The sequence below is a fragment of the Gopherus evgoodei genome, chromosome 2 (genome assembly GCF_007399415.2).
Source record: "Gopherus evgoodei ecotype Sinaloan lineage chromosome 2, rGopEvg1_v1.p, whole genome shotgun sequence".
NCBI classification, from domain to species: domain Eukaryota; kingdom Metazoa; phylum Chordata; order Testudines; family Testudinidae; genus Gopherus; species Gopherus evgoodei.
Window position 1 is genome coordinate 219,753,358 of NC_044323.1, and position 16,970 is coordinate 219,770,327.

Here is a 16,970-nt window from a genome sequence, read left to right on the forward strand (position 1 = left end):
AAATAACATGGTACAACACTTTATGTTTATGAAGTCATTCTTCTTACAGAAATAAACCCTCACATATGTATTTTTAAGGCTTTGTTTTCAGTTTTTACTGATTTTTACAAAAAAATTCTGGGGTTTTGCAAAAGCTATTATTCATATTATACTGATTTTCACCTGAATTTTGGACCACTCAAATACATGAAAATACTGATTATGTTAAGAAAATCCAATATATTAATAGACAGATGTGTTTGTGCTAATAATAAATTAATCTAAGCGCAAATATGAGGCTGTCTGTTTAAGTAGGACAATATAGTGGAATACACACACACACACACACCAGTGCATGTGCATATGTGTACGTAATGTTAATGTACAGTTCATGAAATAAACCGCAGCATTAAATTGCTTTTACTTTCAATACTTGTACTTTTCCCTATTTGTTGCTTTTTTTCTGTCCTCTGGTCTCCCAATATTAATGCTGATATTTACCCAGAAAACTGTGAAGTTAATTACTGGCACTGATTTTCACCTGTTTTTTTAATGTTTGTAATAGACACTGATAAGTTCCCAGGAAATTTTAAAACAAAATGAAAATCAAAAACAAAGGGCCTTGTTTATTTGATAACATTTCAGACCTGACCTAAATAGAAATCAAGAAAATAAAAATATGAATCTTAACAAAAGGGATCCTGAACAAGAAAAAGGAGAGAGCTACATTCCACAAATGATGACCCAGCAGAGTCAAACAAGGAACTGAACCAATGAAGACAAGAATAGCGACGAATTTAATATTTTCATCTTTCACCATTAATGCTATACGTGAAACTAAAAAAAGCTAAGACAAGTTATCAAAATCCACTTTGCAAATGTTATGTATTAAAATGACAATTTCCCAGCTTTCCAAAGGCAGCTGTCTTCTGTTTTATGAAAAAAATGTTGAAAAAAGTCTGAATAGTGTTTCACTTCCTTGCAAAAATGTGATTATTTTGGTGAGAGTTTCTTGTGATGAGAATATTTTTGCTCAGCTACAGGAACTTCACCATCCTCTCTGTAATCCATTTGTACAAAATCAAAAATATCACAATATATACAGAAACAAAAGGAATACTTTTTGAAGCAAACAACCAGAAACACACTAGAGTTCATTTGCATCTCAATACATTCCTCACTCCCATTAATACTACGTGAATTCCAGTCCAATTAGATGAGAATAAACACATTAATTTTACCTGAAGTCATGCAAGAAACCAAAAACCACATTTGCAGTGAGGATGCTATTCATTCAACACAACACATACAAGACAATTTTGCAAGAAGGCTGTTCCAGATAGCTGGAACTGCAGAGAAGATTCTCCCACAAGCAGCGTCCAGACTTAAAGAGAACTGAGTGCTAGATGAGTAAAGGGAATTGGAAGCATATCAGGTCTGTAAGGCTGGAGACAGTCCAAGAAGGATTTTACGACAAGGGTCTTGATCTACTTCCAAGCAGGTAGCAGTACCTCCAGGAGTCATCAGCTTTAAATTTTGAACAAGGCTCCATAAAAGCCTGCCAACAGAGCCTACTGTGGAAACATGCTAAATAAGCTTACCTCCTTATTGTCTAAGACCCATCCTCCTACCAGCTGGATCACCTCACTTTCTGGGCTGAGCCAGTAATCTCTGAGTTCCTTCTTTCTACAGATTAAGGAAAGGTTGCAAACAGTTGTGTCCTTAGCTTTGCTCCAGATTGACTTTCCACCACTCAGGGCTTGACAATTCATGGCTGAGCGTAGGCAGTGAATCTGACCTAAGGATAGTCATTTTGAATTATATCTTGAAATGTTGAGATGGCAGTGGAATTTCTGAGTATGGAGGTGGTTCACACTTCTTTGTACATCTGAGAAGGAAAAGCAGCAGCATTCCAGACATGCTGGAGTCTGGAGGGCTAGGAGTTCAGAAGGCCATGGAGAAGGAGGATATAGTAATCAAGAGGAAATGAAACCATGGATAGAGATGGAGTTACGGCAATGGTATGTATAGGCAATGTTGTAGAGATGGTGAAGCAAGATACGATGCCACATGGAATATGGGAAGAGATGGGAAGTCCAGAGTCAAGGACAGTGTCAAGATTATGAATAGGGGAGGCAAAACAGAAGGTCTGAGCCAAGAAGATAAATAGAGGGAACTGAGTAATTGGAGGATGCTTCGTTTGTCTAAGAGAAGCATTTTTGTCTTTGAGACTTTTAGCGGACAGAAGATGAAATGAAGTCACAAGGTTACTTGGTCAAGCCAGGCACAGAGTCATTAAAGTTATCAAAAGATAAGAACAGTTGAATACCATCAGTGTAAAAGTGGTAGCTAAGGATACTGTAATCAAAAAGACAAATACCTAAGCTCAAGGAAGAGTGCTGACATTTCTTGGAAATTATTTCAAATTGTACTGCAGGAGAGAATAATATTGAAAACACAAATAAAGCATGCATTTTGACAACTCGCTGTATTTTCACTCATTCTCAGAGCCCCATATTGCTCTTAGATATGCAGGAGTGCATCATTAATGGGAGTTACATGGTTGAATTCCCATGCATCATGCTCAGAATGAGAGTTGTGTGGCTAAACTATCACACACAAAAATTACTCCTTACTGACTTCATGCTTCGCACAGCTATATTGTCACTTGCCCATGTGGTGTAAACCTCTGGCCTGTTGGAAATTTGCTTGGTCACATCAAATAAGATCCCAAGTTCAGACATACTACTATATATGTGTTCCCCTCATATGAGCTTTTCTAAGTATTTGTGTCACTTCTTTCATGTTCGTGATCTGCTGTTTTGAACATTTTAAAAATGAACTAAATATATGGCTGGAACAAATAGAAGGAATTTATATTAAAACAGTTACATTTAATGTAATTATTACATTTATTTATTGAGGAGAGACAGTGTGTGTGTGTTTGGGGGGGTATGGTCACTACGTCTATAGATCTCCAAAACATTTATTAAATCCATCTAGCAGAGAGTGTCAAGGCTTCTGCCTTCATAATGTGCCAATGCTTGTTCAAGCTTTTCAATGCAGTGCTGAAACCAACCTCGACACAGCACTGAAGCAGAAGCCCTGGTACTTGAGACTACGGAATGAATGGAGTAAGGTATTTGACATTTATCAGGGCTGCCAAGAATTGCTCAGCAAGCTAAATTTGTGACCCCTCAAATAGAAGTCTTGCCATGGGAATCAGCACTTCAAATCCACTCCAAAAGAGTAGAAGGCTAGAGAATGCTGTGCTTAGTGAGTACAGGAAGGAAAAAGTATTGTCATGAGTGGGAAAAGTTGATGCAACAAATTTTCTGTAAGCTGCCATGGAACATAGAAGGGAAGAGAAAACAGCATGGTCCAATGGACATGGCACAGGTTGGGGAGTGAGGAAACCTGGGTTCTTGAATGCTGACTTTTGCTGTGTGAACATGGGCAAGTCATTTAACTGCCCTTTGCCTCAGTTTCCGTCTTCATAAAATGTAGAAATAATAATGCTTGTGCAGCTTTAAAAAGTGCTTTTAGAACTACTGATAAGGACTAAAAGTCGCTATATAATTACAATGTATTATTATTTAAGATCCAAGGAGGTTTATAGTAAAGGAGACATATTAAAATTATATTCTGCATGAGCCAGAGTGGCAGATGCAAAAAGGGGCTGGACTGTGGAGGCAAATGGCCAAGGAGAGCCTGCTATATCAAAATATGGTAAAAACACATACCATGTTACTCGAAGCATGGGTTACCTCACTGATGACATAACCTGGAGTGGAATTGAAAACACCAGAATGGAATTGATCTGGTAAAAGATGGAGACAAAACGCTACTTTTACATGAGTACACAGAATGAATTAAGTGATTAGCTGTGTATCGTTATCAGTGAGTCATAGACACAGAGGAGAACAAATGTACAACACCCTCTAGATGTTGTGTGATTGGCTGCTGGCATAAGGGAGAGTAGGTTCAGTCAGGGCAAAGCAGGATATTCAAATGCTCCCAGTCCATCACTTTTCTGTGTACAATGGTCCAAACACTGCAACCCTAAACAAGTAAGTCTATCAAATGGTCAGGCAGAAAACAGAAAGGTAATTAAAATAAGGATGAAGTAATAAGAAAGAAAGGACTGGTCCTTTTGAAAGAGAGAGAGAAATAAAACTCTCCAATCCAATGTCTTTCTGAATGCTTCACTGTCATCCTTTCTTATACATCACCTACGTTACTACTCTTTGGTTGGACAAAGGATGTTGGTTTTTAAATTGTTTTAAAACCCAAACTGGCATATTTATTGAGCACAAATGTTTTACTGCCCACAGATGTATTTGCCACTACTTTCAGTGCTCATCAAATCCTCTTTGTGGTTTTAACTGTATGATGTGTTCCTATTTTGAGAGCTTAATAAAAGTTCCAGTTAATATGTTATTGAAGAAAGAAGTACTGATGTGAAAGAAAGACCAGCAGCAGTTTAACACCGAATGGAATATGCCCTCTAAGCTTTCAGAAACATTTCCTAATATTTTATCCATTCATGTTTTAAAGAAGAAAATCCTGCATTGAAAGGGAGGATTCACTGTATATCCAGAAAACTGCAAGATACCATCTTCTCATCACTTCTCATCATGCAGATGAATATATTACAATTCAAGAAATAGCAAAAATAAAAATAAAAAACAATGACTGCATCATTTTTTAATCCTGTGTAGTCTATGTTCAGGTAGCAAGAAATTTAATTCCAGTTGGACCAGACTCCTGTGATCTTTTTTTTCTTTCATCTAAGATTTATTTTAAATGCTAAGAGGTATTACAATAGAAAAGCATGTATTTTTGCCCTAGTTTACACCCATCATCCTTACCATTACAACAAGACAAAAGCATTAAAGTAAAATTAATCATGTCAAAAGATTTTAGCAAAAACAAATGAGACCATGCATAAAGCATCGCTTTGTCTAGTGTGAAGTCACGCTCTGATTAAAAACATATAATGAAAGTGAAAGTAATACATCATTGCCTTAGCAGTAGGGTTTTTTGGAAGTGCTATGCAAGTCTGCACACAAAAAAATCTTTATAGGTTATGGCTTTTGAAACTTACAATTGTTATAGTTTAATTTTAACAAATGAAACATTGGGTATTTTTAAAAATTCAATCAATCTTAAATGTTACAGTTACAAAGAAAAAGTAAGGTGGTAGTCTAAAACAGGGGGATTCCTGGTAGGTTTTATTGTTGATAATTAAAATATAAGCAGCAGCAGCAGCAGCAGCAGGCATGGGGATGTGATACTGAAAGAATCATTTTCAATGCCCATCAGGTAGTTTACTCAGTTTAAAGGAGTATTGAGAGGGTATTAAATGATGAAGCACCCAGCAGCAGGGCAATGCTTCTGCTGCTAATTGGGGCCACTGAACACCTGTCAGTTCAGGATTAACTAGTGCTACTGATAGCAGTAGTAGCCTATTTCTGCTATAAGACACAGATAACACCCAATTACTTTAAAGCGTGTGTGTGCGTGCATGCATACATGTGCGAATCTGGGTGACTCAGCAAAGAACAGTTTACTGTATTAAATGTGTTCACTACACATTACCATGTACCTTGTAAAATCTTCTAATGTGCAATAACAAATATTTCAAGATATATAGCATTGTGCATCCATTTATCTCAAATTAGAATTGAGCCCATTGAAGGTAAAATTAGATGCCAATATATTATTTTAAAACACCACACTTCCCTCTCTCTCCTTTGTTCCCAGTCTAAGAAACAGCCAGGCTGAGAGAAGTACTAGCAGGGAAAAGGGGAAAATACACAATAGTACTGGATTGTAAAAAATCGAATGAGCCCATGAGCCATAACAGTCTTGCTTACAGAGGATGACATTAAAATCGGAAATGGGTGCACGTCTCCTCTCCTTCTCTGGTCCTATGAAAAAGGTGAGTTATTTTCCTGATACCTTCAGAATTACTCCCATTAGTCCTGATGCATTAGTTGCTTTGCGAAGCCAGGAACAGAGAAGGGGGCAGTATCCCTTGCCAACGGATCTAGTCATCTAAGCGTGAACAAAGCAAAATTTTTATTTTGCAAAGCTCTCATACTGAACAGCTGTGGTGCTCAACCTGCAACTCTTTTCATACCCCTGAGTATCGTGGTTTTTGTCTGTGGTTTCCACTGGATGATATTCTTGCTCTGCTTCTACCTCACATAAGGCACCTCATGGAGCACTGAGCAAATGGACTGGTGCAAAAGCCACTCCGTCTCTGAGAGGTGAGGGTAATCACCACTCCCTAACAGGTTAACAGGCCCAGTTCAAGAATATCTGGGGCTCCTTCCTGAGCCATTTGATACAGTCTCCCAGTTGCAGGATTTTATTTGCTATCTTCTCTTCCCACCCTCACCTGCCCCATGCTCTGATGACACATCACTTGTAGGAGTGAAGGGAGAAGAGGGGAGAATAGGTAATATGGACAAATCAGGGTCCAAATTCTGTGCATATTTATACCAGTGTAAATCCTAAGTGACTCTTAAGAAGTCAGTGGCACTTGTTAAGATTTACACTGGTATAAATGAGCATGGAATTTGGCCTCTGGGGAGTGGATGAGGGATGTTAGGAAAACAGCTGATGAAGGTTTTCTGTTAAGGAAGAACATCCATTGTATCTCAGACACTGAAGAAATAAAGAGGGAGAAATCCTGAATCTCCATGGGGCTTATCATCACAGCACTCTGTCAGCATGATGCAGCTCATGCTCCACCCTATGGTTCACTGCAGAATGAGCAGTAAATTTTTAACTTCAGCTGATGGTGTCGTCATGACTTGGGCATGCCCTGTAGCTCTGGGATGGGCAGCATTGTCTGAATCAGTTCTGCTGGTAAGACAGATACAGACGAGGACCCTTTCCTCCCTCCCTAGCAGTCAGGAATTGGGGTAAAAATAGGAAAACTGTTTTTTCAGACTCTATGCACTAGGACGGGGTGGGGGAGAACCAGAGAAATATTCCTTTTCTAAGAACCAAAATTGTGGGGTACGAATAAAAGAGATATTACAACAGAAAATAAAGATGGCACAGTGTACTGCAATATTTGTTTTATGTTCTGCAACAAATATAGATTGACACTGTCTGTGATAACTAAACACCACTACACATGCTGATACAATGCCACGACTGCAATGCAATGTCAGGGTGTTGTGCTGTGATTACTTTCTGGTTCTCTCCAAATCTATTAATTTATGATATTTCTCTCCTGCTCTTCAAGTTTATGTACCACTGTTCTGTAGTGTTAGTTTATGTTTTATGGAAAGATTCAGAAGAAAATTCTACTCACCTTTCCTTGTTTCCCTTGGTTCCTGCATTTCTCTGTGGTGAACTAGGTAGTGGTGGTGGTGGTGGTGGTGGTGGTGGTGGTGGGTTATAGAATTTTAAACAGCTTAATGGCTATTTCAACCTTTCATAAGGTTTTTAAATTGTTATCTTTCATTATTTAGGGGGTATCTGTAATATGTTCTAAGAAGATGTCCCTGTTACATTTGACCTTTTACACTGTGCAAATATTGATTTTTTTGTGTGTTCCCAATACGACATAAGATGTGTCTTCACTGCACAGTTAGTTTGAATTATAAGTTGAGTGTTACCCCTAACTTGACTCGTGTCCACACACACAAATCTCTACCTCAAGTTAAGTGGTGCTTTAAAGCTCAAGGTAGATCACTTGCTGACGGGTGGGGGGGGGCTGATGCTTGAGCTAGCAATGCAGAGGGGATGCAAAAACTGAGTTACAACTCATCAATGGTAATCCAATCACTCTGCTAATCCGATCACTCTGTGCTGCTAACCAAATCACTCTGTGTAACTCCAGTTTGTTTTACAGTCTGGTCACTCTCACTCAAGCTAGATTTCAAAAAGTACTATGCTAGCATGCACTAGGGAACTCTGAATTCACACCAGCAGGGTCTACACGGACCAGTTATTGTGCATCACATTAGTGCGCACTGCAGCCCTGTGCAGACAAGGCCTCAGATAACTGCTTGCTAGAGGGCAACAGAAAGAATATGCTTTATTTTGGTAAGCTGCATAAAAATAGTCTTTAAAAACTTCTTGAAGTTCAGAATGATACTTTTTAAAAAAATGGACACTAGTCCAAATTCATCCTTTGCATAACTCAAATTCAGTCATTTTAATTACATTGTGTGTGAACTAGAGCCAATTAATTTAGAATCTGAACAATTTTCTTTACCGGAACATACATATAATATTAGCATGGTTCAATTTTTCCCCAAACTAATGGATAGTATCCATTTAAATAATCAGCTGTCAAATTTCATTCCTATAAAAGTGTATTTGCAAATATAAGTAGACTCAGGACACTGACTAGGTCCTAGATCGGGGCGGGTAAACTTTTTGGCCCAAGGGCCACATTGGGGTTGCAAAACTTGATGGAGGGCCAGGTAGGGAAGTCTGTGCCTCCCCAAACAGCCTGGCCCCCGCCCGCTATCACCCTCATCCCACTTCCCGCTCCCAGACTGACACCCTCAGAACCTCCAACCCATCCAACCCCCCGGCTCCTTGTCCTCTAACTGCCGCCTCCTGGGACCCCCTACCCCTAACCACCTCCTGGGACCCCACTCCCTTTCCAACCCCCCTGCTTCCAGTCCCCTGACTGCCCTGACCCCATCCACACCCCCGCCCCCGACAGGCCCCCTGGAACCTCACCGCCTGTCCAACCCCCCCCCCATTCCCTGTCCCCTGACTGCTCCCCCCAGAACCTCCACCCCATTCAACCGCCCCCTGATCCCTGTCCCCTGACTGCCCCCGGGCCCCCCCGCCCCTTATACAACCCTCTGGCCCTGGACCACTTACCACACTGAGCAGAGCATGCAGAGCAGCATGTCTGGTTGCTACGAACATGCAGCTCCACCACCCAGAGCGCTGCCCATATGGCGGCATGGCTCTGTGATGGTGAGAGGGCCGGGGGGAGGGGCTGGGGGCTAGCCTCCCCATCTGGGAGCTCAAGGGCCAGGCAGGACGGTCCCGCGGGCCATAATTTGCCCACCTCTGTCCTAGACAGTGAGTATGCAATGAAATAATATCAGTCATTCAGTTGTAGGCCAAGAACTTCAGTCAGGAATCTCCTACTCTACAGAGAGCTTTAGTTCACTTGTGCCTCACTGTGAAGTACTGTATTTTACAAAACAACATCAGAAAAATAGATTACTTCTATCTTATAAAAACCATTGTTTGTACTGACTATTATTATTCTACGGATTTTTCTTAAAAATAAACTGTCATGATAAAAGGCAATATCATCATAGTTTTGATGACTGAAATGTCGTTATTGACATGTCTACCAGAACGGAGTGATAAATGCAGACTTTTCTAGACTATAGTTCATATCTTCTCTTTAATATTGCTTTTCTTACACAACATCATCTACTACTAATTCAGAGTATTGGTACCTAGGGAGTCTTCTTGTTGTAGTTCGTAGATTATGCCAGTTTAGTTTCACTGTGTAAACCAGCTTGAAGAAGCATTATTTCAAGCACTGCATCTCATCTATCTTTACTTTTGCTTTGTCTTATGAACAAAATACTCTTTTGACTTCACCTTATTAAAAGATTTTGTATAAAAGTATAGAATTTTGTAAAAGATGTTTCATTGTGAAAACTGGAAATCCATTAGGAAATCCAGGTTTTACTAGCTGTCCAGTTTAAAAGGAAGTATGTCTTTGATTTATGGCTCAAAGTTGTTCATTTATTATTTTATCTATACTGCCTTGGTTAAAATTTAGTTTTATTGACCACTGCAGCCAGTCTAACCACAAGGGGGCAAATACACACACAGCCTGCTGCTTTCAAGAAACAGATTTGATTCCATGACCAAATTAGAGTGGGAATTGTAACCAATATAACAATAAGTTCCAAATCTCAATGCTTGAGGCAAAACACTTGCTCTAAAACACAATCACCCTTTAAGAAAGGAATGGGGTGAAAAATTCTATACATAAAGCCTATAAACATTATTTACTATAACTGATACATACCACTAATATGCTGTGAGCAACGGATGTAGAGGACAATGGGCGAAACTACCTTTAATGACTATGGACAAGACATAAAGGCTGAAGAGGGAAACAAAAGTGCAAAACACAACAGATAGTGTGTTCTAAAAGGCATTGGTTAGCCAGAGAGCTGAATCTGAGAAATTGCCTTCAACTTCACATTATTTTTAAAAAATACTAGCTTATATGTGTTGCGGTATGAAAGCTTTGCAAGTTTACTTTTAAAACTTACTAGAATGATTTTAAGTCAGTTTTAATTTAGGCCTATTCCATTACGAAATTAGCATCTTCTGCAATCTCAATTTATTGCTCCATTGTGAAACCTCTTGTGATACATAAACAAATCTCTGAAGGGAAACAAATCAATAAAATGTCTAATTTAATTAACATGGTTTTAGATTCATCAAGACAACTCTACAAAAAATAAACCACTTACTTGTCAGTATTTTCCATGTCTTCTTTTCATCATCATAATACTGAACCAAATTGCTGGGTAGCCGGTCAGGTCCGGGAGGCAATCCTCCGACCAGTAACAGCATTTTCTTATTGGAGCGAATTCTTCACCCAAAACAAGAGAAAAGATGAATAATTACATTATTGTAGAGTATTTTTAGTGGCTACAAAATCATAACCATCAAAAGAATGTTCACTGCTTGCAGTTTTCTATTTCATTTTTTGTGTTTCTTTCCCCAATCATGTCTCAACAATTTTTTGAACCAAGCAGAAAAATGATCAGAAAAGCTGCATATCTCTCTACTCATGGAATAATAAGCTTCCTTTATGCAATTTGTTAGAGGTTCATTCTAGAACGACCTTTTTCTTATATTATCCCTTTAAATCATCACTCTTTACAGCTGAATACACATGAAATGCTCTGGAGTTGTACTAAGGTTAAGCATTAAAGTTGCATGTCAAAAATCGTATTAGTCAAAATCGTTATTATAAGCCATTCTACACTCAAAGAACCTTGAAAAAATTAAGGTTATGCAGAGAGTTTGTGAGCCAACTCTTTAATCATACACTGAACTTCCAGTACTACAGTTTAGTACAATTAGTAGCACCAGGCAAACAGTTATGGATTAAACGCTAACTTACAAGTACTTTTTTGTTTGTTAAATTTAGCCCAGACTCCTGCTTTTCCATTCCCCTGCACCCCCCCCCCCCCATTTTCTTTGGTCTCCCCCTGTGCACCACTGGCTATAGCAACACCAATTGGTAAAAATGAGACTGTGATGTTGTTGTGAGCCTCCCCAGAGTGGAGCCCTGCCAATGCTTGCTACTGATCCAGCGGCATGAACCTGCTCGACTGTGCAAAGTCACTCTAATTCCCTCTCTCTGTTTTTCTACCTTCTCCCCCAGGGGGCAACCACTGAAAGGAGTGACTACCCACCCATCAAGAGCTGGCAATTCGCTGCTATTAACCGTGACCGTGATTCCCAATCTGCTTGGCAGTTCTTAAGAATAGGACTGCAATGTCTCATATGCAGCAAAAGCGGTTATATGCACCCTGGCCTCCACCACTATACCTGATGAACGTACATTTCTTTGCAACATTAATGGATTTAGCACAATTGTACATGAAGAGAGGAAGTCAGTCCTAGACCCCCAGATGAGTTCTGATGCTTTAATAGTCACTTAACATAAACTGAATTTCTATCAGTCACCCTAAGACTGAAAATGATAAATAGAGAACCCTGATAAAACAATTCATTCTATATATGATGGTGATACAGCATTTTACAATATATCCATACTATTTATTGTCCATAAGGGACAGCATGTTTGCCATAATACACTCTTGCTATACACCACTGCTTTGTTGAGCAGAATGGTGTTATTGGCACTAATTTAGATATTTTTAATGAACATTTCTTGCAAGGAAAGCCAGAGAACTCCATTAATCAAGCTCCATTATTACTAAATTGTGTACTCACATCAACAGGGGGAACTCTGTGCATAGAAACTTCATTGTTAGTAATACACTCCAGTAGAGGGAACCTTATCACTGATGTCCATACATTGTTTTTTTAAAATACAGTTTATATTATTATTTGGCAAGACTGTGATTGTCTGACAGACTAATTTACATTTATGTTCATACTGTATCCCATTAAAAAACTGTGCAAAATAAACTCTAGCAAGTTTTGATTTTCTTTCAATATTGGTTGCCTTTAGATATGTGCTATCCCACCTGATTTTAATCAGAGGGGGAATGTACAATAGGAGATTCCATCCACATTAAGCTTAGGAATCAATCCTTTTGGATGGTACTGTGAGATGTTGCTACACAGAGTATGATTATAGTTCTGGGAAATACCACAACATATCAGAAAGACAGATAGTGGATGCTATAACAGATAGCGGATGCTATAACAGATAGCTTTATTTATTCTGAAATTAATTTAAGGCTTTTGTAAGTTGTCAAATTGACAACACAGGAAATGGAAACCCACAGAATTTATAAGCATGGATAATGACAGAGCAAGATTCTCCACTGTAGTACCAATGTGCTTGAACCCTGATTTGGAGGGAGTCATTCATGGACAATTCAGTCTTTGGCCTACGCACCAAAACTTCTATTTATTGTCAAATGATGGTTGTTACCAGTCTACTAGACTCCATATGTAAGTGAGATCAGAAATTGGCTCACAGTCATTGCCAGAAGGATCCAGATTCAAACTATGACTTAGCTGTCAAAGCTTCCATATATGTTACCAATTCCCTGAGATGTTGAGTTCTTCCAAATAAAGACTTTTAATGAAAGTATGTTAGATAGAAAATATGCAACATAAGTGAATGCAAAACTCTTTTTTGTGACTGCACATGTAACTAGAGGCACAGAAAACTGGAGACATGTTAGTTATGCATAATCATCCCTAAAGATAGAGAATAAATTGTTTATTCCAACCCTCTTGTGTTACATGTTATAGTTATATCACAATCAATTCTACCTGTATTATAAAAATTTGAATGCTCTTGTAAGATCTAGCTGATAAAGGAACATATTTCAGTTTTCAGCTTTCATCTAATAAACCCCTTTCTCCTCACAGCATAGTGAAAAACCAATGAACAAATAAGGCTTAATGGCTAAGGTGCAAAATGGAATGTCAGACTTAACTTTGAATTTCAAGACTTTGGCAGCATGCAATCCACCCTCAATTTTATTTAAACAAAACCCAATTTGTATATTTACAGTATCCTAAAGAGGGAGTGACACATCTATAAAAGAAATATTTATTTTTTTAAATGTTTTAATCAATGAGGTAAATAAGAATAGTTTTATAAAAGTTCATATGAATTCAATAGCCAGGATCACTTTGAGGAAAAGCATCTGGATCTTCCAGATAATTACTATATGTTTTTTATCTAAAATATGCACTATTAATTGATTTATGTTCAGAAACATTCCAATGTATTGGGTAAATACAAGTGTCTATATTTCTTTAAAAAGCATGTTTTATTGGGTTGGTAGACTAGATTCAAAGGTGCTTTTCTGATTTTTGGAGTAAATGCATCTATTCTAGGTTTTGAAATATGTATTTTTATTTACTAGATCATACTATATCCATGTTTGATATTATATCCAGCAATAGTATTACAGCAGAATGTTAACCTATACGCACATATTAAAACATGATATATGTGAAAAATCTCACAGTTCATAGGCAGTTCATAGTAAATTAAATAAAAACAGTATGATAAAAGCATAGTTTAAAGCTCATGTGATTTGCTAGCATAACCCTAAGAGAGATATTTTCCCTATTATATTGCTACTTATTTGTTATTTTGGTAATATGCAATGATCATCTGAAACACTTCAGATTACAACAGAAACGCTTTCTTTTTATATTCTATATTTCATAGCATTGTATGTCACATGACATAGTAATAGGATCATGATTCACATTCACGCTAATATGGCTATTTATATTCCGATACTCAGTTAATACTAGTAGATCCCAACCTGGGAAGGTTGAAATGTTGTTGACTATAGCAGGCATACTTGTGTAGTATTAAAAGCTGATATATGCTACTCTAAGTATCCTTTCCTGTAAACGGTTTTTGATACTCAAGATCCAAGGGGTCTATTGTCCCCGATGCAGACACATAGTTCTGTTAATTATTATTATTATTTTCCATGATAGCTGCTTCGATATGAAAATCTCAAAACACTTAAGAAACCTTAATTAAGCCTCAGAGAACCCCAGGCCATGTGGAATTTATTTTACCTATTTCATGGTGTGTAAAGTGAAACAAAGGTATTTTAAGGCCAAAATTTTAAAACTTGGATGTCTCAAGCCAGGAACAAAAGCCTATATATTTAAACACCTATATGAGTAGCCTGATTTTCAAAGATGCTGAATTCCCACAACTCCTACTGACTTCAAAGGAAGCTGCAAGTGCTCAGAATCTCTGAAAACCTGACCACTTATTTAGAAGTCTACGCTAACTTTACATTCACAGATTGAAAATTTTAGCCCAAACGCATGTCTATATGGCATTCTTCTTTTGGTGGCGTGTTCAGTACACAAGTATAGACACCCTAGCATAGGTATAACTGCAGTAGAGCCAGTGACGCACAGCTTAGGCAAGTACAATGAAGACACGCCTGATGGGTGCGGGTATGTGCATGAGTACATATTCTGCATGGCTCTACTAAGCCATACATCCCCATCTCCACTGCTAAAAATAGCAGTGTAGTGTCCTGCTGCCTCCTTGCTGTTGGAACCTTTCCGCTCTGCAGGAACAGACTTCACCAATAGGGAAATGCTGTGGCAGGAGGAAGACAGGGAGAAAGACTCAGGCAGCTCCCTGCTATTGAGCCTTTCCCTGATGCAGGTAAAGACTCTGGCAGCAGTGAAACGCTTTGGCAGGGGGGTTTCCCCAGTGCCTCCCCCTGCCAGACCCTTTCCTTGCTGCAGTGAAAGATTTTGGCGGCAGGGAGCTACTGAAGCCTTTCCCTGATGCCTGAGTATTTCACCAACAAGTGCAGCTATCCACTGCACTGTGGACTCTTCCTGCTTTTCAGAATGGCATGAAGTTACACATATCCTACATACTGCCCTGCCAGTCGTGTGTAAAATAAATGTAGTCTAAGTGACTTGCTCATGGTTATGCAGTGAGTCAGTGGTAGAGACAGGCACAGAACTCAGAAGTCCTGACACTCAGTCCCCATCTAAAGCAACTATTCAGTCCTGCCATCTCCATGTTAAAGTAAAACAATACCAGGGAAAATATCTTCCTTGCTGATTTATTTTTTCTGATTAACCACCCCCTGTTGGGCTTTCCTCATCTCTGTAACTACTGATAGCAGTTCAGAATTCTCTCTGTTGGGAAAGAAAGGAAAATCCCACCTATTCCAGGTCTGAAAGATTTCAAACTGAATAAGAAAACATCATATTAATTAATGTTTAAAGAATAGATTGGAATAAAATACAGAAATATCAGTCTAACACTCTTTACACATGTTGTGTATGCCATTAAAAGTAATGAAGAAAACTGCATTTAGGGGGGATCCAGATTGGTGGTTATGTTAATCAAAGAACAGAAATTAGTAGATAAAAATGTGACCCCCAGTTCAGTAAGCCATGATCTTTATGAACATGTTTAAATCCCATTGAAGTAAATTAAGTACTTTGCTGAATGGGACCTATATAGGCCAACCTAGCACTATTCAAAATAATAAGTAGTAAGAGTCCTAAGAAAATGATACTGGCAGAATGAACTGGGTTAGTTACCAGTATAAACAATTATTTTAAGGCTTAGATTTGACCTAAAAGTTAAAAATACATTTAAATATACAGCCTCATTCAGCCGTGGTGTTAGTCCATTAGTTTAAATGAAGTTGCCCAGGGATTGGCCCACAGTGTCCATGACAGTTCTTGGAAAACTTTTTTCCCAAAAAGATGCATCTGAATGGACAGTGGCCAGTTCATAATGCCCAACAAAGGTCCGAACAGAGAATCAGATTGCTGCACTGCAAATCTCTGCTGCTGCTGTGGCCATCCTCTTGGCCCAGGTTGAGGGTATTGGTCTTGCAGAATTTGCAATAAATCCCTAAAGAACCACCTTGCCAAGTTCTATACAGCCTTTTTTAATGCAAGATATGAGCCATCTGAAGATTGTTTACTTTGATGCTTTTTGTCTTCTGCAGTTTAGATGGAAAGACAAAATAAGTTCTGGGGCTTAATCAATCTCTTTTTACTCTTTATGGGCACTTTGAGAACTCTTTTCACAGCACGTTTACATCACAGCTTTCCTTTTTCATGCTCTGGTTTAGGGCTGAAATTTGGGAGGATTGTCTCTTGTGGCTGGTAAATTGACGTTGGACATAAGTGGCAGGGATGTTTTAAGAACTATCTTAATGCTGGGGGAGTGCAATATAAGGTCTTCTAAGGCTTCTAAGACCCTCTCATTTCACAGGTAACCATGACTAGAAACATTCATTTGACAGAAGATACCACGATACAGAGGTTCAAATGTGGGCATACTGACAGTTTGGAACACCAAATTTAAGTTTTGGTTTGGATACAAATTTCTGGATAGGCTTTATTAGATTCAGACACTAGTTGGGGAAGTATATGTGTCTGGGATCTTTTATCTGACCCTAAGATAACTGAGAGACACGGTGGGCGAGGTAATATCTTTTATTGGACCAACTTCTGTTGGTAAGATAGACAAGCGTTGTAGCTACACAGAGCTCTTCTTCAACTGGCAGAACAAGGGTCTAAACTTTTAGAGTACTCAAAGTGTGCCCTAAGGACACACCCTTCTGTAGGAAGTCTGGGATGTGGGGAATAATTTTTTCTTAGGGTCACAGTTTTTGTCTCAATGCCAATATATGAATTTTAGCCAAATCCTGGAGTTCCCTACATAACAATATCCTAGAAATGGTTTGGTTAGAGCAACTTTTTTCCCCAGCATATTC

At 38.6% G+C, this 16,970-nt stretch overlaps 1 protein-coding gene across 1 annotated transcript in view; it reads right to left on the reverse strand.

The window, feature by feature from the left end:
• Positions 1 to 16,970, reverse strand: part of KLHL14 (kelch like family member 14) — a 91,179-nt gene that overhangs the window by 60,197 nt on the left and 14,012 nt on the right. Inside the window, 1 exon segment of the mRNA XM_030549450.1 lies at positions 10,479 to 10,600. Coding sequence (XP_030405310.1) covers positions 10,479 to 10,600 — 122 coding nt within the window.